The 23,983-nt window shown below is 44.0% G+C and overlaps 1 protein-coding gene across 1 annotated transcript in view; it reads left to right on the forward strand.

Moving 5' to 3' along the window:
• LOC146170846 (uncharacterized) overlaps positions 1-23,983 on the forward strand; it is a 48,973-nt gene that overhangs the window by 2,108 nt on the left and 22,882 nt on the right. Inside the window, exons 2-3 of the mRNA XM_084586738.1 lie at positions 7,568-7,687; positions 16,909-17,020. Of these exons, the coding sequence (XP_084442864.1) occupies positions 7,568-7,687; positions 16,909-17,020 (232 nt within the window). The remainder of the gene's footprint in view (positions 1-7,567; positions 7,688-16,908; positions 17,021-23,983) is intronic.

Below are 23,983 nucleotides of genomic sequence, written 5' to 3' on the forward strand. Positions count from 1 at the left end.
TTCAGCTGCACTCAGGCATCAGATAGGCCGGTCAAAACGTGCTTCAGACGGTAGCGGTGTGTGTCAAAGTCACGAGAAAAGACGACAATGTCATCGAGGTAGCAGAGGCACGTCTTCCACTTTAGGCCACGCTAAATGGTGTCCATCATCCGCTAAAATGTTGCCGGAGCATTACAAAGGCCAAACGGCATAACTGTAAATTCGTACAAGCCGTCGGGGGTTACAAAGGCAGTTTTGGGGCGATCAGCCGCTTCCAAGGGGACGTGCCAGTACCCGGAACGTAAATCAGGGGAAGAAAAGAGTTCGGCGCCTTGCAAACAAACGAGAGCGTCGTCGATGCGTGGGAGAGGATAAACGTCCTTTCGCGTAATCTTATTAAGGCGGCGATAATCGACACAGAAGCGGATAGAACCATCTTTGTGTTTACGAGGACAACAGGTGAGGCCCAAGGGCTGCTTGAGGCTGAATCATGCCACTCTGGATCATTTAGTCGACTTGCTCTTCAATAGCCTGGCGTTCGGTTGCAGACACACGATAGGGGCGCTGTCGCAGTGGTGCGTGGATGCCGGTGTCGATGCGATGAGTGACTGTAGATGTTTGGCCCAAAGAACTTTGATGAGAGTCGAAGGAGGAGCGAAAGTGATGTAGTAGGTTCAAAAGCTATCTGCGCTGCTCTGGAGAAAGATCGGCATCGATGGAACGGAGGAACAAGTCTGTAGAGGGGGGAGCGGGCGCAGGTTAAAGGGGGCTGAGCGCAGTCACGGCACAGTGCGGCGTGTCATCCGGTTCCTCAGAGATCAGAAGAGATGCGATTGGCTGGATACTTCCGAGGCATTCGTCATGGCGCAAAGCAGTAGGGGAGTTAAATGGGTTAGAGACGCACAACATGGAAAGGCTAGCGGAAATAACGAGCACTGCGTAGGGCAATGGAAGGCACTTACGGCGCAGGAAAGTATGGGCTGGTATGAAGAGAACGGTGTCATTGCTAATAGAGGCACAAGCGACACGAACAAGCACTGAAAAGCAGGGAGGAAGGTCGATATCTTCGGCGACGAGGGCTTTAGCACAGGAATTTGGTTGATCAGCGTCTGGTAAGGCATCGGGCACAGTCGACAACCCCACTTCAGCTCGAGCACAATCGATAATAGCAGCATGACGCTACAGAAAATCCCAGCCTAAAATTACAGCGTGCGAGCAACTTGGCAGCACGGCGAACTCAATCGTATAAATGGAATTCTAGATAACTACTCTAGCGGTGCAGGCTGTTAAAGGCTTGATATGCTGAGCGCTGGCCGTTCGCGACGAAAGTCCCGCAATTGGCGTCTTCACTTTCTTTAAAGTGCCACATAGTTTTGCGCCCATTACCGAAACCGCAGCACCAGTGCCAATTAGAGCCATGACAGCAACACCCTGGACGAAAACTTCAATTAGGTTTGTCGGCGACAGATGAGGACTTGGGAAATTCGACGGGGTCGCAGTTCTCGCCTCAGGAACTGCAGCCTCTAGTTTTCCTCATGTGAAGCGTTCTGTCGACGTCGCATCGGAGAGACAGAGCGGCGTCGCGGCGACGGTGAATGGCGGTCGGACATGGCTGAGCGGTCTGGGGAGAATTGAAGGCGGGCTGGAGGTTCAGTCGGCGCGGAATACTGAGGCATCGGAGACCAGTATGGAGAACCATGAGGAGGTGGTGCCGACACCGGGAGACGGTTGCGGCAATAACGAGAAATGTGTCCTACAAGCCTGCAAGTGTAACAAATTGGCCGGTTATCCGTCGTGCGCCAGGGATTACGTGGTCTTCGAGCCGGTCGCATAAACTGAGCAGGGTCCCGCGCAGGCGCAGGAGGCGGCTGAACGTAGGCAGGTGGCGGTGGAGCATGTGTAGGGGGTGGTCGGGCCGCAACAGCCGCATATGTTAACGGCGCTGCAACAGGCATGGATTGAGGGGATGGAGGAAGAGATTCAGATACCTGTTCTTGAATAATGTGGCGCAAACTGGGAGCTAGGTGTGAGGAAGGTTCTTGATGGCAGGACATAAGGGAGAGCTGTCGAGCCAGTTCTTCCCGTATGAAGCTCTTATTTGTGGCAGGAGCGCAGAATATTCGCCTGCATCTGTCAGGCCAGCAAGGGACTCAGAGTGCATGGCGTTCGCGCGAGTTATGGCCTTTTGTTTCCGCAGTTCATCATAACTTTGACACAGTGTGCCCACTTCCAAGACTGTGCGCACATCTCGAGCCGACAGCATCTGAAAGGCATCGTCATCGATGCCTTGCAGAATGTGCTTGATCATCTCGGCCTCTGACATCTGTGCGTTAACGCGCTTGCACAAGTCGACGACGTCCTCGATATAACGCGTGAAATTTTCGCCAACCTGCTGAGACCGCGCACGCAAACGCTGTTCAGCGCGGAGTTTCCTCACAGCTGGTCGGCCGAAAACTTCAGAGAAGCTGGCTTTAAACGCGGACTATGATTGAATGTCCGCTTCATGGTTTCGAAACCATAGGTTTGCTACGCCACGCGGTGAGATAGAAAATGACGTTGCTTAACTTTGTTTCCGCGTCCCATTTGTTGTAAGCGCTCACTCGTTCATAGGATGTGAGCCAGTCCTCGACGTCGTGGTCGTCAGTGCCGCTGAAGATGGCGGGGTCTCGCTGGCGGAGGGAACCGGGACAGATAATGGCCGAGCCAACTTGTACGGCTTGGTAGTTAACGTCCTCAGGCATCGCAGGAGGTGGTAATGTACGGCTGCGGAGTTCCAGGGCGAGGGAATAGATCTACCCAGCACCTCCACCAAATGTAAGAATGGGGGGTTTATTCAGCAGATCAACAGGACTTAATCAGCAGGACTGTGCAGATCAGCGGCGAACACAGCGGCAGCGCATCCGTCAGGTCCAGCACGCGCAGCGATCACGATGCCATTGACTGGCATGTTCCTCGTGCACTTCTTCACAAAAAGCATTATTTTAGTCTGAGTTTAATTTAGGAATATATAAATTGCGCAATTTCTAAACGTTCTTTGAAATCAATATACCAAGTTCAATTTCTTGTCTAGTATGCGCGATGCGAAATTATATCTTGGACATATAAAAGCATGAATTTTACGCTTTGATATATCACGATACGGTATGCTGTACATTATATCGGCTAATTGCCGTATGTGTTGCTGGCCGTGCAAGAACATCCCAAATGAAAGTTTTGAATGCTTTTATTCAAGACATGATTATGAGCACACATATGTCACATTAACACACATAAACGTATCCAAGGGTTAATAAGTACGAATCTCAGGAAATATACAATGAAAACCAAAACGTTTTTCATTACACATACAAGCAAAGCAAGAAAACGCATATGAGTTTGCTACATCATATTGTAACAGGCCTGCATTCATAAGCCGGAAAGATAATTGGTGCGTGTGCAACGTGTAATTCCAAATATTGGCACCATTGTTTTTCTTCTGGCACCCACCAAATTGCACGCACAGCTCACTAATCCAATACTTTCGCTAGGGAATAATAATGTCTCCTGAAAAATTATTACGCAATGCCATCGAGGCGAATACAATGTAAATTTATTAGTGCGAGCCGCTTTTTGGCTTGTTTTTCTACATTCTGGCAGGAATGGTGTGCGAAACTAATTGAAAAAAAAACAGTGTAAAAATTATGCATCTTATAAACACCACTTATCTACACAGGGGGCTTGTGTGCACTTTGAGCTCTACACTCTTAAGAAAAATAAACTTATTTCATTGCCAGATATTATATTATATATTATATTATTATATATTATATAGATATTATATATTATATTTGGCCTTCACATTCCAAGCAAATGAAAATATTTAGGTGTAGATTCTACTCCTTTCTGCGTTAGTTCGAAACTTTTGTGGCTCTATTCCAGTGATTACAACTGCTGCAAATTCTCACAAGACATAACTCAGATATCGCCTTTGATCAAAACTGCATATCTGAAGGTGTTTCAAGAAACACGACTCACGCAATTGCGGAAAGCAAGAAAAACCATAATGAGCGCCATGCAGTGGCGATGCCAGTATGGGGGATTAAGTCGGTAACTAATGAAACGGTCGACGATGATTCATAAAATGCTGTCAAAGCTACAAAATTGTGGTACATTCAGGGTAATCACTGGTACTCTCACATAGCGGCACTGCAAATGGAATAATGGTGGAGCCCCTTTTCTTGTGTATGTCCAAGCATTCCGAACTCATTGAAATATTTGGTCGAGGACGTGTGCACCTTGGGTGCTAAGGTAAAAATACTCAAAACAAGAACCAAGTATCAAAGCGTAAAAAAGATTTCCTGCCATTTCATCTAGTCTCAGTATCCTCCAGTGCTTGGAAGCAGCCTTTGGTCGCTAGCTTATCTTTGCTCATCGTTAAAATGATATCAGGTGAACTTCTAGCTAAACAAGGTGTAATCTCCACTCTGGGAATATGATTATATTTCTTTCTATTCAGCGAGGCTGCCATTATTATTCAAGGTTGGAATGGGATTTGCCCCGTTTCAAAAATTAGTAGTGGTTTAACTCTGTTTAACCGTAGTTGAATTGCAACAGCAACGACAGAAGCTTCTTTTGCCTGCTACATCATGCCCCTATCCCGCCCTATCAGTGGAAGGTGCTACAATATTGTAGACACTTAAGCTCATCTTTTAAGAGCATGACGTGAGACCGCAAGCTCCCAGCCCACATATAAATGAGAAGGATTTAATTCTGTGAGGGTTCTTCTTTTCCTTTTTTTTTCTTCTTCGCGGCTGTTCAAGGTCAACCATGACGACCGGCCATGAGCTACGCGACGGCTCGGAACCTGATGCAGTATTGCTATCGTAATAAAAATGGCATTCACCTATGACCTCAGATTCGTTCTATCAACCCGCTATACAATTTCTTATTGTCAGCTACAGACAAGTTCTTGTACACTCAGTTATGAAAAACTCTATAGTCATTCTTATGGCGATCTTAAGGTTTTGCTATAGTCGGGGTCTTAGAAGCTTTTGCTTTTAACTTGTGGGTGATTATGCACTGCAGTCGGTAGCATCTTTTAATGTTCAGGCATAAACATATTCTTTTGGTGAAGTTTAAAAACCTTTTGTGTGGATTGCTTTAAGCATCTGGCCGAACTAGCTCCGGCTGTTTCTATAGCAGCGTTTAGTTTTGGCTGTAGTCCTTGCTATAAGGGCTTTTAACGTGTTCAATAGACATTGATGTCCAATGTACTGCTGTGTAGCATTTTCCTGGCCAGGTATAGATTTTTTATGGTCAGCTATAGAAAACTCTTTGTAGAGTATGTTAAAAGCATTTCGCCCAAACAGCTATAGCCTTTCCTATTACCTTCGGTAGCTCCTGCTATATTCGTCACAAAAGAATTATTTCGTGGTACGAATGAGTTTTGTTTATGTACTGCAATGTACACCATTTTCCATGGCCAACTAAAAGCGTTTTGCAAGGGCTGTATGGTTTTGTTGCTGATTTATACACCCATCAAGAAACCACGCTATACATCTTTTTATGTTATTTACAATTCGATGCCTAAATAACTTACAATCGGCCTGTGGTCACAACGGGGCACTCATCACAGGCGGTTTTTCATGAGACGCCAGCAGTCCCACCAACTGCACTAAACTTGACGCCATCCATTTATTCTACATCACTGTGATTTATTATCGTACGATTTAGCCCACCATATAGCATATACCTTCTACACCCTCAACACAGTTCGGAGAGCGATTTCAATGAATGTTATTAGGTATATGAGACAGTTGCAAAACTGCTCGGCCATGCTGCGCTGTGGAGTGGGCCAAAATGGCCGCCGATTCAGCGTGAGTTGATCGCGGCACGAATGCAGCGCCGCTCTCTCCTTCCAACAATGGATGGGCTTACACGCATTACTGCGTTTCTTCGGCAGCGTTTCAGCGTCTTATTTAAGGGCGTTGATGTAAGCTAGGCAACGTAGAAAAACGCAAGTATCTGACAACGCCAAATCGGCATCGATGTTGCAAATAATTTGCAGATAGAGACCGATGGCAAGCCGCACATTTGACAAAAATTCACGGCTCGTTTCGCGAATGGGAGAGCTCTTCTTCGGTCCCCATGCCTCAGTAAACATTGCATCCCGTTTCACCCTCCAAAGGTCCCCATCATTCCTGAATTGTGCGACTAGCTACGCATGGGGTAAAATTGTTTTAATAACAAAGACCCGTTCATCTCGTTGCCTGCAGGCGCTAGTTCGTGCGCTACCATCTGTTTGGTCACCGTCTCTTGCGGGAGCCAAACGGCAACTTCTGCAGATGAATGGCGACTCGATGAAGAGGCGCTCTCAAACGTACATGTCTTCTTCTATCTTCCTTGAACGCGTCCACAAACTCGGCGGCTCGGAAGCGTATAAAGTTGTGTTTGCAAAACTCATACAGAGTTTTATCCTTATTTGAATAAAATTTAAAGATTTACACTTCACCTTACCACCCGTCAAAAACACGCTGGCAAAGTGCTCATACTACAAGCGCATTGATAGAGCTGCGCCGGAATTTGGTAAAAGTAGCAGGCACCCAACCCTGCTTTCACTGATCAACTTGTCAAAGCATGCAGGAGAACAAGTCTTTTATAGATACAGTGTTTTTTGTGGCTTGCAAAGCAATGTTTGTTCGCAGTTCAGCTCTATAGGCTCTTCACGATAACTGTAGCGTCGGTCCATATATTTACGAACATGTTTTCTATAGCTGGATAAAAGTGATTCCATGGCTTGCAGTCTGTAGATATAGAATCATTTCTTGCTCTAGAGACAGCTGAAGAAACTCTAAGAGCATTCGCCTATAAAAACAAATGTTTTTTGTTGTTAGCTGAGGAGTTTTTATATTTCAAACTAGTCAAAGAGGTATTCTGTTCGTGCCTATAGATATTCCAATGCTCGTTGTTGACTATGAATTTAATAGCAGGCAATTATGACAATAAATTTTGCATTCAAATCAAAGGGCAGATTTTGTATCGGAACTGAGTCATGTTGAAGTGTCTCGTCGGTACTCCAGCATAGGACGCCCTATTTCCGTGTGCGTTTTTAATTCCTCTTCATACACGAGATTGGTCAAGTTTATTTGAATTAGGTGGAACACACGGCATTAAGGTCGAAATATGAACCGACACAATGGCTGCAAACGTATAAAGCTATAAACCGACTCAGCGAACCGATAATCAATACAAGCAATATTTGACATTGGTCATTTTAAATTGTCTTCATCGGATATGTTCAGTCTATTTTGTCACCTAATAATGACAAGTAAATGTATTAACAACTTAGCGATCGAGAACTTCAAATGTCTTTACTTGTTCAATTTGTAACGGAAGTGGGCAATTATATAGGGTAGTAAGAAACCAGATGCTGCAGAGAACAATAGTATGCTACTCTGAGCGACTTCTTATTATATGAGAAAAGAGGTACTGGGGTTTACCAGCATGATTTGGTCGTTGCCGTACTTTTCCTTCTTTCTTGAAACACCCCTGCAATGTACTCTTGTTTTAACATCGTCAATTTTCTGTTTATTTATTGTTCTTATTTCAGAAGTGAAGAAACTAAGCACATCAAAGGACATGCTCACGTTTCTGTTAATAACGATCACTCTTGGAGCTCACATAGTTGATGGGGAGGATGTTGAGGTGTCCTCACTTCTGTTTGTCAATGGTGAGTTATTAAAGACAACAAATGTCAAACATTCCCGTATCAAAATGCTGCATTCAAACCATAGTACAATCAGTGAAATATGTTCCCTCGTGGTATTCTACACTGACAAAGAGAAATGGATCAGTGGATCAACGGTGCGTCTAGGGAAGGATCTATTATTTCATCCATGCACGTTAAGCGACTATTTAGCAAACTTGAGTACCCACCTTTGACCTGTTTCTCGCTATATCAGGCTTTTTGCACTGAATAATAAATTAGAGCAGCACATCACGCTTTCGCAACAGGCCTCGGAATAACGCATATGATTTAGCCTTGTTAATTACCGCGCTCATCAATAAATAAACGTGCGCACAATAATAGTTCCAGGTTATTAGTAGTCACTAGATATACAGATAATAAGATAGAGTCAGAGTTATGAAACAAATATTTTAACAACTGGTACATAAAATCTAGTATCGCAGAAGTGCAGAAGTGTGGAGGAGAACTGGAGTGACAGAAGGACCACACCAAAAGCAGGGGTACACTTCTATGTGCTCTACCTCTGCCGAATGAGATAGTTCTTGCATATATAACGCACGTGTCAATATTTGATAGTTACAAACTTCATCCTGCATGAGAGCTTAAGCTGTTAGGACACCGCTTGAGCACCCGTGATTGGTTTACTGCCGCTGAAATGGCAATGAATAAATGGTAACTTCCAATCCTCTAATAAAAAAATGGAAGATATGGAAGATATGATGGGACTAGCGTGGGAAATTAATATTTTTGTGGTTATGATTGACCTCGGTAGAGCGTTCTTTAGTAAGATGCAACCAGTTTTGTCTTTATTAGTAATATCGTCAGATACAGCAACATTTCCCTATTGCCAAGCAGATAGCAATGAAGCCCTTCTTGAAAAGGTCTCTGACATTAACTTGGTACGGAGGGTATCTTTAAAGTGTGCCCTAGAAACTTTGGGCTAGCCGCCTCTTCGCCGAGCAAAGCGTTGGCCAACTGAAGTACGTGTAACAGCTTAAAAGCCTGATCACCATGAATAAGCCCTCGAGTGACCCTTATGTACAACCAATATTACATGTTGCTTCATTAATTTGCAATACATATAGAGGGAGGACACATACTTTGTACCTTTCCGCTCTAGATTTTCACCCGTTTTAATGCCCATGCTTGTAACTGCTTTCTGGCATTTCTACATACTCCTATTCTTGGCAGGTATTTTGTCGCCATGTACTTACAAGAACCGTAATATTTTCATTCAAATATAACATCTTTTCTTCAAAAATGTGGTACTTTTCGTATTAAACGTGAACACGCAAAAAGTTTACATTTTGTGAAATTTGGAATGAACCACGAATACTGTGCTGATTGAAGTCTGTTCCATGCAAAGCGTTCCAAAAGGCACACCCCGAATTTTGCGTAAATGTGTAACACCCCGGATTTTGCGTATATGTGTAAAGAGCCTTTATTTCACGCATAATTTGCAAGCGGAAATATACCGTTTCAAGATTAAATTTATCTTCGTTTATTTGTTGTCCAGCTAGAAGTTTAGGTGCTCTATTAGAAGCTAACAATATTGTAAACTTCGTAACATGTGGCTAACATATTTATTCCCTTAAGGGACGGTATTTTGCGTGTGCATTTGAATACAAATTACCGGACGTGAGTTGAATACAAGATAGCCGGGCGTGAGTCGTAGCGAGGCGGATGACCAGGGCTGTCGAACCTTGGCGTCGGGCTGTTGGAGCAAATGTTGGCGTGTGCCGTATTGATAGAATTCAGGACGGGCATCCAGGAGAGCAAGGAGGGAGGCCCTCAAGAGCCGACAACGTCTGAGGGCAAGGGTGGTGAACACAGTGCAGGGGGCTCGAAGCGCTGCAGTTCCTAACAAACTATTTGCCGGATCGTCGGGACTTTTGGCGACGTCCAAGAAATTTTGTTATTGTGTAAAAAGCAAAATGGGCTGCAGTGACTTCAGTCTAGTGTCACTTAGCGAAACGTTTCTTATCAAAACTTGTGAGGAAGAATGCGGATGAGTAAGGCGTTTATTACCAATTTTAAATTATTCTTGTTTCGTTTTAAACTTGTGATCCATTTATAAGAGTGCCGCAAATGTACGAATACGGATTCAATATTTATGACGCATAATAAGCTGAGTAAAAAGAATTGTTCTTAATAACACCTTTGTTCCCGACATTGATGCAAGGCTGATGTTGCAATTTGGCAAGACTGTCGGCGGCAGCGCGAGTTATGTTCGCAAATTATCGCGGAGCATCATCTACTCTCCAAAATGCTATTCTTGCTGATACAATGCTTCAGCGAAAAAAAAAAAAAAAACACCAAAGCCACCTAATATTGAATGGATATTATGTCATGTAGATTGAAATATCTCGAATGCTATTGGGAGCATTTCAATCCTCCTAGCTTTAAATTATATAAACTGAAGTCGTTTCGTATGGTTAGGTTTTTTATGGTGTTTAACTTGCCAAGGCGACTCAAGCTATGAGACCCGGTGCAGCAGAGAGCCCCCAAAAAATAGGCCGCGCGGAGTTCTTTATAAAAGCGGAATAATTTCTCATTGGCATCCACCCAAGCCGAACATTAAGGCTACAGCGGAGAGCTATACAGATTTGTCAGAAACTTCGCACCTAAAGAAACATTCGTCCTGGTCCGGGAATCGAACACATGACCACCGCCTTTCCGGGGCAGTCACTCTACCAACTAAGCTAACCAGGGTGGTCTGGCGCTTGGGTGGATGTCAATGAGTAATTACGCCCTTATAACAAATATACTCCACCTTAGGGGGTTCCCTAAATCTTCGATCGATGGAGTTATTTAATGTGCACTGACACTGTACAACACACGGCCTTGAGCTTTTCGCCTTGGCCAAAAAGCTGTCACTGCGGCAGGGGCTTGAATCCATATGCTTAGACGCAGTAGTAGAGCGTTCAATTACTTCACTACCGCGGCGCGGTAATGAAATGAAACGATATAGTTTCTGAGCCACTCTGACCCCCGAACACAAAATAAATGGAGGCAGTTTTAATTTATCAGATTAAAACATTGCATGCAGTACGAATGTTGATCTCGAAGAAAATGTAGCCTGAAACGTGTTTTCTCCTTTCAATAACAATTCCAAAGGGCAATATGTCATATAAAACCAATGGAATATATTTTCGGCACTGTTCCCCTGACTATAGCATCACGATTATGCTTTCCGCCCATTTTCTTGCCTTTTTAATTTTACTTTTAAATAATTCTTCTTGATATCTGTTTTACTTACATTTTTCTTGTATGTGTGATGTGATGTAACTTGTTTTGCTCAATCCCGCTTAGCTCGTTTTATTCTTTTTTTACCCTCAAAACATCTTGCCCCAAATCAATTCCTACTTACCCCTGCAAATCGGTCCCCTTCACAACCATTCCATATTATTATTTTTTAAATTAAAGGATATAATTTCAGATAGGTAATCTCTGCAAAGTGATTACCCATTTTGTCCACATTGTCTACTACACCACCTGCTAATAGTATTACACCGATTTGTTATTAGGAGTTATAATAAGATTGTTATGGACTTTTACTCCCAGTCTAACACAGGTTCTTTTATTATATGTTGTCCTGTATTTTCGTTGCGTGCGCCGTGCTCGTGTTTGTTATTATCCAACGTATGTTTTCACATTTGCGTTTCTTCTCGTTAGTGACCTTCTTTTGCCATTATCCGAATTTTTTATTGCACCACCGCGGAACTGCTCTATATTAAGATTTTATTTTCTTCCGATATGTCATGCGCATTGTTAGGCTTCCCAGAACAGCCCAAAAAGCTGTTATTCTGTATTTAAGTTTTCGACAACTGCTTTTTATGTTGATTTTTTAGGAATGTTTTCCACCTGCTAAAAAAGATGTCATTTTAATGAATTTTCATTATGTTATCACCGCTGAAGCAATGCCCTGGAATGCTTAACATATTCTGCAAAAATAAGTTAAAAAATATATAAATTAAGCAGTCCTCGTCCATACATACATAAGTGATCATCGACCCGTCTTTTATTCATTATGGTATATTTTTCTGTGACCAATTTAAAGAGGCCAAAATAGTATTTTACAATTCTTCCAGCACTTTCGACGTGAATTCTACCGCAGCTATTCGTTAAAGGTCCTTTTGAAAGCAGAATCTTAATTTAGCTAAGTTCATTAGGTAAACATTAAACGTCGCTGATAGCCTTATCTTTAATATATGCCTCGCCATTCATTTACCTTCTTGCTATTCTTGCATATTCTTGCTGGCTATAGCATGCATCTAAACAATTTATGCAAAAATATAGTCTGTCTTACTGGAATATATTTCAATGTTTTTTATCGAGATCGCAATGGTAAAATGAGTTTTTTGTTTTTATCCTCAGAGAATTCACAACAGCTGCCGAATTTGCGACAATGATCCACGCGCAGTGGACATTTCTTTCGAGACAGGCTAAGAAGAAATTGCTTCTAAAGCTTTCGGTTTTAGCAAACCCTTATCCTCCTTGAGGTGCTTTGTGACAAGATTATTTAGGTTCATGCACCTGTTGACATCGCAGTCGTCATCTCAGAGTTTTTCTAATTATGCGTAGATTCACTGCGTCAAATTATTTCAAAACCCTCAATTTTCTATGCATATCTGAATCAACTGTCAGGGTGCTTACACACCTCAATGACGTCAGCTACGTTACTTGCGGTTTCAATGTACCACTCCATATAGTATGCGGCAAATCAGATGATGTTTGCGAAAACCATGCGTCAATAACCCCTGACAAAAACTATAATTCTTAAACACTACCAAAAGCACAGAATGATGTGTTTTGCAAAGATCTGGAGTTATTTGCGGCGCACCACTCCAACCAAGCTCATCAATACGTTGGCGTTGCTTACATATAAAACACGCATCAAACTACACACATTAACTGCGCGCCGCACTGTTTCATAAATTAGTTGAAAGGTAGGCTGAAAATCTTCCTAAGCAGCGGGTTCTGTTGTATTCAAGCCAGTACTTGTTCAAGTGGCAAGAGTTCCTCATTTGCTGAAAAATTCAGGTAACCTAAAGTTTTAAAAGCGCGCATTTGTGGTTGATCCATGTCCTTATTCAAGTGGTGCAAGCGCAGAGCATTCGACTATAGGAATACGTGATGTTTACTTAAGATGATATGACCAGTTTTTTTCATGCATACCCTGATTACCACTTCCTTCAAGGACAGCCTCGCAATAGTTCTTAAGGCAAATACGCTTGCTGAACATAAGGTTATTGCAGCATACGACAGTCTTCTGCTAAATACACGAGAAGACCCAATCTATTCAGATGAAATGTGAAATTTTACATCACCCAATAGTTAGAAAAGAAACATTTCGTTTCGCGACATCCAAAACAGAAACGTTCTTCAGGTTATTTCTCTCGAGAGACTTTTCTTACAAACAATAAGACGATTTTGTCTTATTGGGCTGCTTCCCTACACGGAAACATGTGCCAAGGTTTGTTTTTGGACATACTTTCAGTGTAATGTATGCAATGCCTCTAAGGGCACAATATATATATATATATATATATATATATATATATATATATATATATATATATATATATATATATATATATATATATATATATATATATATATATATATATATATATATATATATATATATATATATATATATATATATATATATATAAGGTTTGTTTTTGGACATACTTTCAGTGTAATGTATGCAATGCCTCTAAGGGCACAATATATATATATATATATATATATATATATATATATATATATATATATATATATACAGTGCAGCGGTGGCGTAGCGGTAGAACATCCGCCTCGCATGCAAGAGGACCGGGGTTCAAATCCCGGTGCCGCGCAATTCTCCACCGGATGACAAAAAAAAAAAAAAAGAAAAAAAAATCCGCGTGTCGATGGAATTGCATATACAGGTTTGGGGTGCGACCTGATGCCGGTGAACACCTCCGGCAACGCACTCCCTCACCAGAACAGGAGTTGGCCACCCTGGTGTAGTAATTGGCCACAACCTCCTATGATAAGCTCCATAAAACCCCGGCCCTCAGTCACCAGCGGCTGCGGAACAACTGACCACGGCGGCGGTCAGACCTGTGACGCAGCAGGGGGTGCTAAGAAAGCCTGGCTCCGCTGGACAGGCCGCCATTGGAAACTGACCCTGGCAACGTTTAATGCTGAACCCTTGCTAGTGAAGCTAGTTTAGCAGTGCTGTTAGAGGAACTAGAGGGCATGAAATGGGATGTCATAGAGCTTAGTGAGGTTAGGAGGCCGAATGAGGCATATACTGTATTGAAGGATGGGCATGTACTGTGTTATCGAGGTTTACCAGAGAGGCGACAACTAGGGGTAGGTTTTCTTGTCAATAAGTATATAGCGGGTAATATAGATGAATTCTATAGCATTAATGAGAGGGTTGCAGGCATCGTAATTAGGCTTAATAAGCGGTATAAACTGAAGGTTGTACAGGCCTATGCACCTACATGTAGTTATGATGACCAGGCAGTTGAAAGCTTCTATGAAGATGTAGAATCGGCAATGCGAAAAGTAAAGACGCAGTATACTGTACTAATGGGCGACTTCAATGCCAAGGTAGGGAAAAAACAGGCAGGAGACAAGGCAGTAGGTGACTATAGCATTGGTCCTAGGAATAGCAGGGGGGAGTTACTAGTTGAGTTTGCAGAGCGCAATAACTTACGAATCATGAATACCTTCTTCAGCAAACGGAAGAACCGGAAATGGACATGGAAAAGTCCTAACGGAGAGACTAAAAATGAAATCGACTTCATAATGTGTTCAACCCCCGCCATTGTGCAGGATGTAGAGGTAATCGGGAAAGTTCGATGTAGTGACCATAGGATGGTGAGGTCCCGAATTAGCCTAAATCTGAAGAAGGAACGCAATAGATTAGTAAGAAAGAAACCCATCAACGAATTAGCGGTGAGGGGGAGGGCAGAATAGTTCAGAATCTCGCTACAGAATAGGTTTTCAGCTCTAACTGAGGATGGCGACATTACCCTAGAGGCAATGAACAATAATTTCAGAGATATCATTACTGCATGTGCAGTAGAAGTAGGCGGTAGGATAGTTAAAGAGGATACCGGTAAGCTGTCTAAGGAGACGAAAGATTTGATTAAGAAACGGCAGAGTATGAAAGCTTCCAATCCAACAGACCAGATCGAATTGGCCGAGATATCAAAGCTAATCAATAAGCGCAAGGTGGCCGATATAAGGAAGTATAACATGGAGAAAATTGAGCATGCTGTAAAGAACGGGGGAAGCCTTAAAGCGGTAAAGAAGAAATTGGGCATAGGCAAAAACCAGATGTATGCGATAAGGGACAAGGCGGGCAACGTCATCACTAATATGGACAAGATAGTCAAAGTAGCCGAGGAGTTCTATACAGATCTCTACAGTAGCCAAAGTAGTCAGGACCGTAGTGAGATTGGCGGTAGGGAAAAACAGTCAGACGTTCCACCAGTGACGAAGGACGAGGTCAAGAAAGCACTAGAAACTATGAAAAGGGGGAAATCAGCTGGAGAGGATCAGATACCTACAGATTTGCTGAAGGACGGGGGGGATATCGTGCTAGAAAAACTGGCCACCCTGTATACGCAGTGCCTGGTGTCATCGACGGTACCGGAAGCATGGAAGAATGCAAACATTATCCTCATTCACAAGAAAGGGGACTCTAAGGACCTTAAAAATTACAGACCAATCAGCTTACTGTCTGTTACGTATAAGGTATTTACTAAGGTAATCGCCAATAGAATCAGGACAACCTTAGACTGCAATCAAGCAAAGGATCAAGCAGGGTTTCGGAAACGGTACTCTACTATCGATCATATCCATACCATCAATCAGGTGATAGAAAAATGCTCGGAATATAACCAGCCCTTATACATAGCATTCATTGATTACGAAAAAGCATTTGACTCAGTTGAAACCTCGGCGGTGATGCAGGCATTGCGAAATCAGGGGGTAGACGAGCCGTACGTGAAAGTGCTGGAAGATATATATAGTGGCTGCACAGCAACCATAGTTCTACATAAAGAAAGCAATAAAATTCCCATAAAGAAAGGTGTTAGGCAAGGAGACACAATCTCCCCAGTACTATTCACAGATTGTTTAGAGGAAGTATTTAGAGACTTGGAATGGGAGCAGTTAGGGATAAGGGTAGATGGAGAATACCTCAGTAATCTGCGATTTGCTGATGACATTGCCTTGCTAAGCAACTCCGGGGATGAACTGCAAATAATGATTGATGACCTAGACAGAAAAAGTAGAATGGTAGGCTTGAAAATCAATATGCAGAAGACTAAGGTAATGTTCAACAGCCTCGGGAAGGAACAGCAGTTTACATTAGGTAGCAAAATACTGGAAATAGTAGGCGAATATGTCTACTTAGGACAGGTAGTAACCGCCGATCCAGACCATGAAAAGGAAATATCAAGAAGAATAAGATTGGGATGGAGCGCATTTGGCAAGCACTCGCAGATTATGACTAGCAGCTTACCGGTATCGCTCAAGAGGAAAGTGTACAACAGTTGCATCTTGCCTGTACTCACCTATGGGGCTGAAACGTGGAGGCTAACCAAGAGAGTTCTACTTAAGTTGAGGACAACCCAGAGGGCTATGGAACGAAAAATGGTAGGGGTAACATTAAGAGATAGAAAGCGTGCAGAGTGGGTCAGAGAAATAACTCAAGTTAATGACATTCTAGTGGAAATTAAGAAGAAGAAATGGACATGGGCAGGACATGTAGTGCGAAGAGAGGATAACCGATGGTCGCTGAGGGTAACAAACTGGATTCCAAGGGAAGGAAAGCGTAGCAGGGGGAGGCAGAAAGTTAGGTGGGCGGATGAGATTAAGAAGTTCGCAGGGGTCAAGTGGATGCAGCTAGCACAGAACCGGGTTAAGTGGAGAAATATGGGAGAGGCCTTCGCCCTGCAGTGGGTATAATCAGGCTGATGATGATGATGATGATATATATATATATTTATCGTAGTGTGATCTCTCTAGCGCTGATAGGCAAGGCTTGCGTGTGTGTGAATTGTTGGTATAACGCGTAGCAGGTTGTCATAAAGCAATGTAGCATGTCCGTTTCATGGGATCTAGTAATGAATAATATGTGGTATTCACTTGCTGTTCCGCTAACCTAGCTACTGCTACTGCTCTTCTTGCAGGTACATGCCTTTATCGCAATGTTCAGCTCAGTGATGGCGAAAGTCACGCACAGAACGAACCTTGCGAAAATTGGACATGCGACAATAAAAACAAGCACCTCAAGGTCCAGGGGTAAAGTCTTTTTAAACAATGCTCTTGAGCAAAGATATGGTCATTATGAAGTGCAGTAGCAGCATACATGTTTATCTTATGGTGACCCTTGTCAACCTTTGTGTAAGAGTAGCAACTGAGGTGTGATCTTTCTGTACAGACAAAACGACCTCAATCTAGACGTCAGAGTTAATACACCGCAGTCATTCTCAACATTTATTAATCTTGTTTTATACATATAGAGAACAAAAGTAATATATGTGTATATATATATAAATATATGCAGATAAATGGAAGGGAAATGAGGGTGCTCGTTATAATACATGGAGGAAAGAAGCCAGCAGTCGGCGAGGCCAAGAAAAACATTGGGGATTGTACTTTGCTTTTTTTGTTGTTTTGAATTTTACTTCAGTAATCACTTAAATTACTAATTTAATCTGTTTTGGGGAAAGATAAATGAACACAAAGTAGGAGGAAAAACAAACGTGCCGATGGTGGGAACCGAACCCACGACCTCCGAATATCGCTTCCGGTGCTAACTGAGCTACATCGGCCGCTGTTCCACCTGCTACTTTCTTGGGTATTAATGTTATCGGCATACGAACCTTGAGAATGTTCACCAGCGCCGCCATCAACTACAGCGGTGGACGTGGAACGTCCTTCTGTTACCGCGAGCGTCACGTAGAACGTGATCAAGAGCGAGGGCGAAATCTGTGCTAGAACCCTCTTATGCTACCTATGGCTTCAAGACAGCCCCCGAGACCCCCGTAGGCTACAAGCAGATAAATGAAGGGCAAATGAGGGTACTCGATATAATACATGAAGGAAAGAAGCCAACAGTCGGTGATGTCATATATATATATATATATATATATATATTGTTACGAGGTTTATTTACACAGATGTTAGGAGGCGCTGGAGATTAGCACATAGCACACCATAGCGGACAGACCCAGCTTTCTCGTTCTCTTCTGCTTATACCGCCAAAACCACATCTTCCTAAGGACCGCGGGAAGTGCGTGACATTGCCCCCTTAGCAGACGATGCCCGCCGGGCGAGTCAAGGTTTGTCACTTTGATAGAAGGGCTTCATGCGGGCCACGTGGACTACTTGAGTCTTCCGAGAACGATGCCTAGGGTGGTCAGGCGAGAGACTACAAAGTTTAATGCGCTGAGGCGTTCCAGTACAACGAAAAAGCCAGTACACTGGTGCAACAGTTTCTGGGACAAGCCACGCTTACGCAACGGCGTCCAAAGCCACACCAAGTCACCAGGGGCATAATTACGATCTTGATGACGCTTGTCGTAGAGTTGCTTGCAGCGTTCCTGCGAGACTAGAGTGCGAAGTCTAGCGAGTCGACGAGCTTCTTCAGCCAAAAAGAGAGTATGGCTAGCTAAGTTTCAGCAGGGAGTGGGAAAGGCAGAAACGTGTCCAAAGTGCTTCGTGGTGGTCATGCATAAAGAAAAAAAATGGACTGTAGCCTGTCGCTTCATGCTTATCAGTGCTAAATGCGTATGTTATAAACGCAAGGACTTCAAGTTTTTGTGGCGGGAATCGACATACATTGCGAGCATATTGCTAAGCGTCCGATTGGTGCGTTCGGTAAGACAGTTTGTCTGTGGGTGGTAAGGAGTTGAATGGCGAAAATGGGATGAGCAGAGCCGAAGAAGTTCTTCTACAACTTCTGCCGTAAACTGTCGGCCACGATCGCTTATTAACACACGATGAAGCCTATGTCAAAGAATGATGGACTGTAGGAGGAACGCCGAGACATCAGAAGCAGTGGCTGACGGTATAGCAGCAGTTTCGCAGTACCGCATAAGGTAATCTACGCACACTATGACCCAGTTCTTTCCGCTGTAGGAGCGGGAAAACGGTCCTAGAAAGTCAATTCCAGCCTGTTCGAATGGGGTTCGTGTTGGCGTTATAGGCTGAAGATGACCCAGCGGTGAGCAGGTTGGGTGCTTGAAACGCTGGCACTGGAGGCAGCTGGCCACATAACGTCGAGTAGTTTGACGCATCTTCGGCCAATAAAAACGTTCCTTAGTCCTGTGCAATGTCCTTGCGAAACCCATGTGTCCAGGTGTGGCATCGTCGTGCATTACCCGGAGAACGTGACACCTAAGACTTGTAGGAACTACCAGAAGAAGTCGCGCACCTACTGACGAGTAGTTCTTCCTGTACAGTACACCGTCACGAATGCAAAATGAGGTCGTAGGATTCCGGGAACTTGCTGCATCAAAAAGCAGCGCCAACTCGTTGTGGTTCCGCTGCGCAATCTTGAATTCACCAACATCGGGGAAAATTGTAGAGATAGCAGCTATATATTCATCCAAGGCCTCATTGTCGCAATCAGTAGTTTCCAGTGACAACTGTGACAGGCAGTCAGCCTCACCGTGCTTACGACCACTCTTAAAAGACACAGTAAAATTGAATTCTTGAATGCGCAAAGCCCACCGCGCAAGGCATCCACAGAGTCACGAAGGTTTACAAGCCAAAATAAGGAACGATGGTCCGTCAGAATTTTAAATGCACATCCATAAAGATATGACCTAAACCGTTGCACACCGAATACAACAGCTAAGCATTCCTGTTCAGTTACTGTGTAAGTACGCTCAGCCTTGCTCAAAGCACGGCTTGCATATGCAAAGACATGTTCATCGCTATTGTGGCGCTGTATGAGGACAGCACCTACTCCATCTGCGCTGGCGTCAGTGTTAAGTTCTATGGGAGCTAATGGACAGAAGTGGCGTAGTACTAGTCCTGATATAAAATAAATTTTAACTGACAAAATGCGGAGTCACATTCGGCAGACAACTTGAAAGGCACATCTTTTCGAAGAAGACAAGTAAGGGGATATGCTAGGTTAGCAAACGTCGGAACAAAACGCCAAAAATAGGAGCAAAGCCCCAAAAAACTCCCGAGCTGTTTTAACGATTTCGGCGGTTTAAAACAAGTGACAGCTTTGATCTTTTTTGGATCAGGCCTGATTACATCCTTGTCTATGAGATGTCCAAGTACCTCAGTCTGGCGTTCTCCAAAACGACATTTCTTTGAATTGAGTACCAGACCAGCTTTCTCAATACACTCCAAGACAATCTCTAATCGAATGTTGTGTTCACGAAAAGTAGTCCCGAATATCACTACATTGTCCAAATAATACATACAAATGTGCCACTTCAGTCCGCGCAAAACTGTTTACATGAATCTTTCGTACGTGGCTGGAACGTTACATAATCCAAACGGCATCACATTGAATTCATACAGCCTGTCTAGGGTGATATTCTGTCTTTTCTTTATCTTCCGGGTGCATGGGGCTCTGCCAAAAGCTTGATCGTAGGTAAACTGAGGAAAAATAGGAGGCGGAATGTAAGCATTCAATGGCGTCATCAATACGTGGCAGGGGATATACGTCCTTCTTGGTAACAGTATTCAGCCGTCAATAATCGGCACAAAATCGCCATGTGCCATCTTTCTTTTTGACTAGAATCACCGGCAGCCCACAGACTAGACGATTCCTGAATGATGTCCTTCTTCAGCATACCACGAACTTGTTCTTCGATTGTTTGGCGCTCTTATGGAGATACACGGTAAGGCTTCTGACGGATTGGATCAGCAGTCCCAGTATTGATTCGGTGCTGAGTACGGGAAATGAGAATCCGTTGTGGCGAGTCGCGACAGAAATCGAAAGCCGCAGTATGTTTCGCCAGAATTTTCACTAAACTGTGACGGTCACTTGTTGGCAGGGATTCGTTAACCATGGCAAGAAATTTTGTCTCATCTACTTCTGAGCATTCGGTATGCTGGGAATTGTCTGTGCTGAGTACGGCCACTGATTTAAAAGTGTCTTCGTCAAAGTTGGCAAGGTTAAGACCACGTGGTAATACAACAGGTTCGTTAGAGCAGTTAGTCATCCACAAAGAAGAATGGCCATTCATGACTGGGATGATGCAGCGGGGAATCAGAATACTTTTCTTCGCGCAGTTGCGGGTGAGTCGTTCAACCACAGCGTCGAACGCATCACTGGCGCAGCTTGAACTAACAACTTCTATAAACTGCTGACATTGCAGGAATGACTATGTCGTCCGAAAGCGAAAGTGGGCTAGGATTGGCCCGCGAATTTTCACGCAAAGTAGATTCAATTCGAGCGCTCACAGAAATGTCTCCATTGCGAAAGTCGAGAGAGGTCCCCACATTGTTCCAGGAAATCAAGTCCAAGAATTACATCATGCATTGATTGAGCAAGTACAGCGAATTCAGTTCGGAATGTGTGGCCGGCGATTAGAAGATTCACAGAACAGACTCCAAGTGGGTTAGCAGTTCACTACCAACACCACATAATGTTGTTGCACTATCTCAAAAATATAATTTTACGACCAAGGCAGTTTTTAAAAGCGAGACTTATAATAGAAATGGTTGCACCTGTGTCCAACAACGCCATAGCACGTACACCGTCAGCAAACACTTCAATTCGGTTCTTTAACATCGAAACGGGCAGAGGCATGGGTAAGCAAGAATCATTTGCGACCTCACCTCCATCGGCCGCACTCACTAGTTTCCCGGAGGTGGCGACCGTCGTCGGGGAGAAGGAGAGCATCGTAGGCGCCGAGATAGTGGTGTCAGGCTACGGTCAGAGGCCAGTGATTAGTTTCGGTTCAGGGCCATTCTGCGTTCTTGTCGGCTAGCTGTTGCTCTGTACTCATTCCGGCCAGGTGTTCTATATGAATCATCATTGTCATCAGGAAACCTTGTACAGGGGTTCACCCAGTGTCGGCGACACTGCTGGTACGGACGGTGGTTGCGGCAAAAACGCGAAATGTGGCCGATCATTCCACAGGTATAACACACTGGTGGTTTACGTTCATTCGATGAATAAGGCTCATCGTCGCTTGGATTAAACGCTTCATGTTCTGATTGCAGTCGACGAGGAGGACGAGAGTGCTCGCTGTTGTAGGCGTTGGTGGTGAGAGGCTGGATGTTGGGGCGATGAGCAGCAGGACATCGGGTGTCCGAAGGAGACGTAACAGAAGGAGCATAACAGGTAGATGGGCTATTGTCTGACGAAGAGGTGCCACTGTAGACGGGTCTGACGTAGCCCCCAATATCTTGATGCCTCCGAAGCTCTTCGCGGACGATCTGGCGAATTGTGTCTGCCATTCTGGTCTTTCAGACACATCCACACTGGTGGCAGTGGTGACATTAGGCAGCCAACCAATCTTCGGAATCATACAACGTCGCTTCAAACATTCAAACGTGCGGCAGTGCCGTGCTACATCAGCGGTGGCATTCAAAAACTCCTTGCAGATAAGTTGTACACGTCTTGCTCTATTCCTTTGAGGAGGGGAGCCACTCTGTCTTCCTCTGTCATCCGAGCATCAACTATTCTGCACAGCTTGAGGACTTCTTCTATGTAGGTTGTGCAGGTCTCCCCCGGTACTTGCGCTCGTTGAGCCAGTCTGTCTGGCGCTCTTTTTTCGAGCTTCGGCATCACCAAATACCGCTCTCATTTCTTCCATGAAGCGATCCCAGGTGGTAAGGGATGCTTCATGATTGTCAAACCATGTTAGCGCAGTTTCCTCAAGAAAAAATACCGCATTTGCCAATTTGGTACTCGCATCCCAGCGGTTGTACCCGATTGTATTGGGTGAGCCAGTCATCCACGTCTTCCCCGGGCTTGCCATAGAAGTGCCGGGGTTCCTGATATGGCTGTATGGTGGTCGGTTGAGCCGCTGGCGTGGGATGCGTTCAACCATCTGATTGCGCTATCTCCGTCCGCAGGGGGGGTAGCCCAGCAATTCTTCTGCTTCGGTGAAGTAGGAGAGGTTCCGGAGTGATCTGTAGCCCGCAAGCTCCACCACACTTGCTACGAGGTTTATTTACACAGATGTTAGGATGTGCTGGAGAATAGCACACCTCAGCGGACAGACACAGCTTCCACGTCCTATTCTGCCTATTCCGCCAAAACCTCATCTTCCTTCAATAAGGACCGCGGGAAGTGCGTGACAACATATACACAAGTGAAAAATAGGTTCACACTGTTTCCAAGTTTATTTGGGGTAGAAGTTTCGACACGAGCCCTTCCTTTACTCAAGACTGAGGGTACATGGTTTTTGTTTGTCTTATAGTGTTGGCAACTAATAAGGTCATACAAACAGAATATGGGCATATACAGGTGAACGAGCTGCGCACGCAAATCATGCATGCACAGACGCGCGCCGAGAGCTGGGTAGGTACAAAGGGTCATCCACTCAATGCACCGCCCGGGAGACAGTTGTATGCAATACAGGCAGCGGCGGAACAACCTCGGGAGAAAAAAAAGAAGAGGTAGGGGACCGTGTTCGCTGCAGATGGTGAAATAATTTGCGGTTCTCACTAAAAGATGGGAGCGCTAAGCATGAAGGACTTCTTTTTAGCGAGAAGGGACCGACTATGAATGGTGAGAGCGTTGGCTTTGAAGATCTCTTTTTTCTCCTTTCCCTTTGTCGCTGTGTTTGTTATCCACCCCTCCCTTGCTCGGAGCTGCTGGTCCAACAGGATGAAAACAAAATAAACATAACTGGATGGACATTGCTGGTTAGAAAAACCTGTCAGCGGCGAGTGACGTTCAAACCTACTTAGAGCGGTAAGCAACTTGCGACGAGAGATGAACCTCGGACGAAGAAAAGAAAAAAAAATCTGGGGGACAGTAGAATGGCGAAATACTTGAAGGTTTTTGCTAAAGGATGTGAGCGCAACGCATGAAGGAGGTTTTTGCGAGAAGTTGAATATGAAGGACTTCAAAGAAGCGAAAAAAAGGGAAAGAAACAACGAGCGGGAAACGAGGAAAACTGTTAAGGGGCAATGATTGATATATGAGCTTAGCATTCAACTTGCAAGGCTCGTATAGAAGACATAACCCCAATGTTTTCATTTATCCCATTATTAATCGTCCTAAACTTATAAAATTATATATAAAATAATGGGATCTTCTTTTCATCCTGTTGG

The sequence above is a fragment of the Amblyomma maculatum genome, unplaced genomic scaffold, assembly GCF_055883805.1.
Source record: "Amblyomma maculatum isolate TAMU_Amacu unplaced genomic scaffold, ASM5588380v1 scaffold_35, whole genome shotgun sequence".
NCBI classification, from domain to species: Eukaryota; Metazoa; Arthropoda; class Arachnida; order Ixodida; family Ixodidae; genus Amblyomma; species Amblyomma maculatum.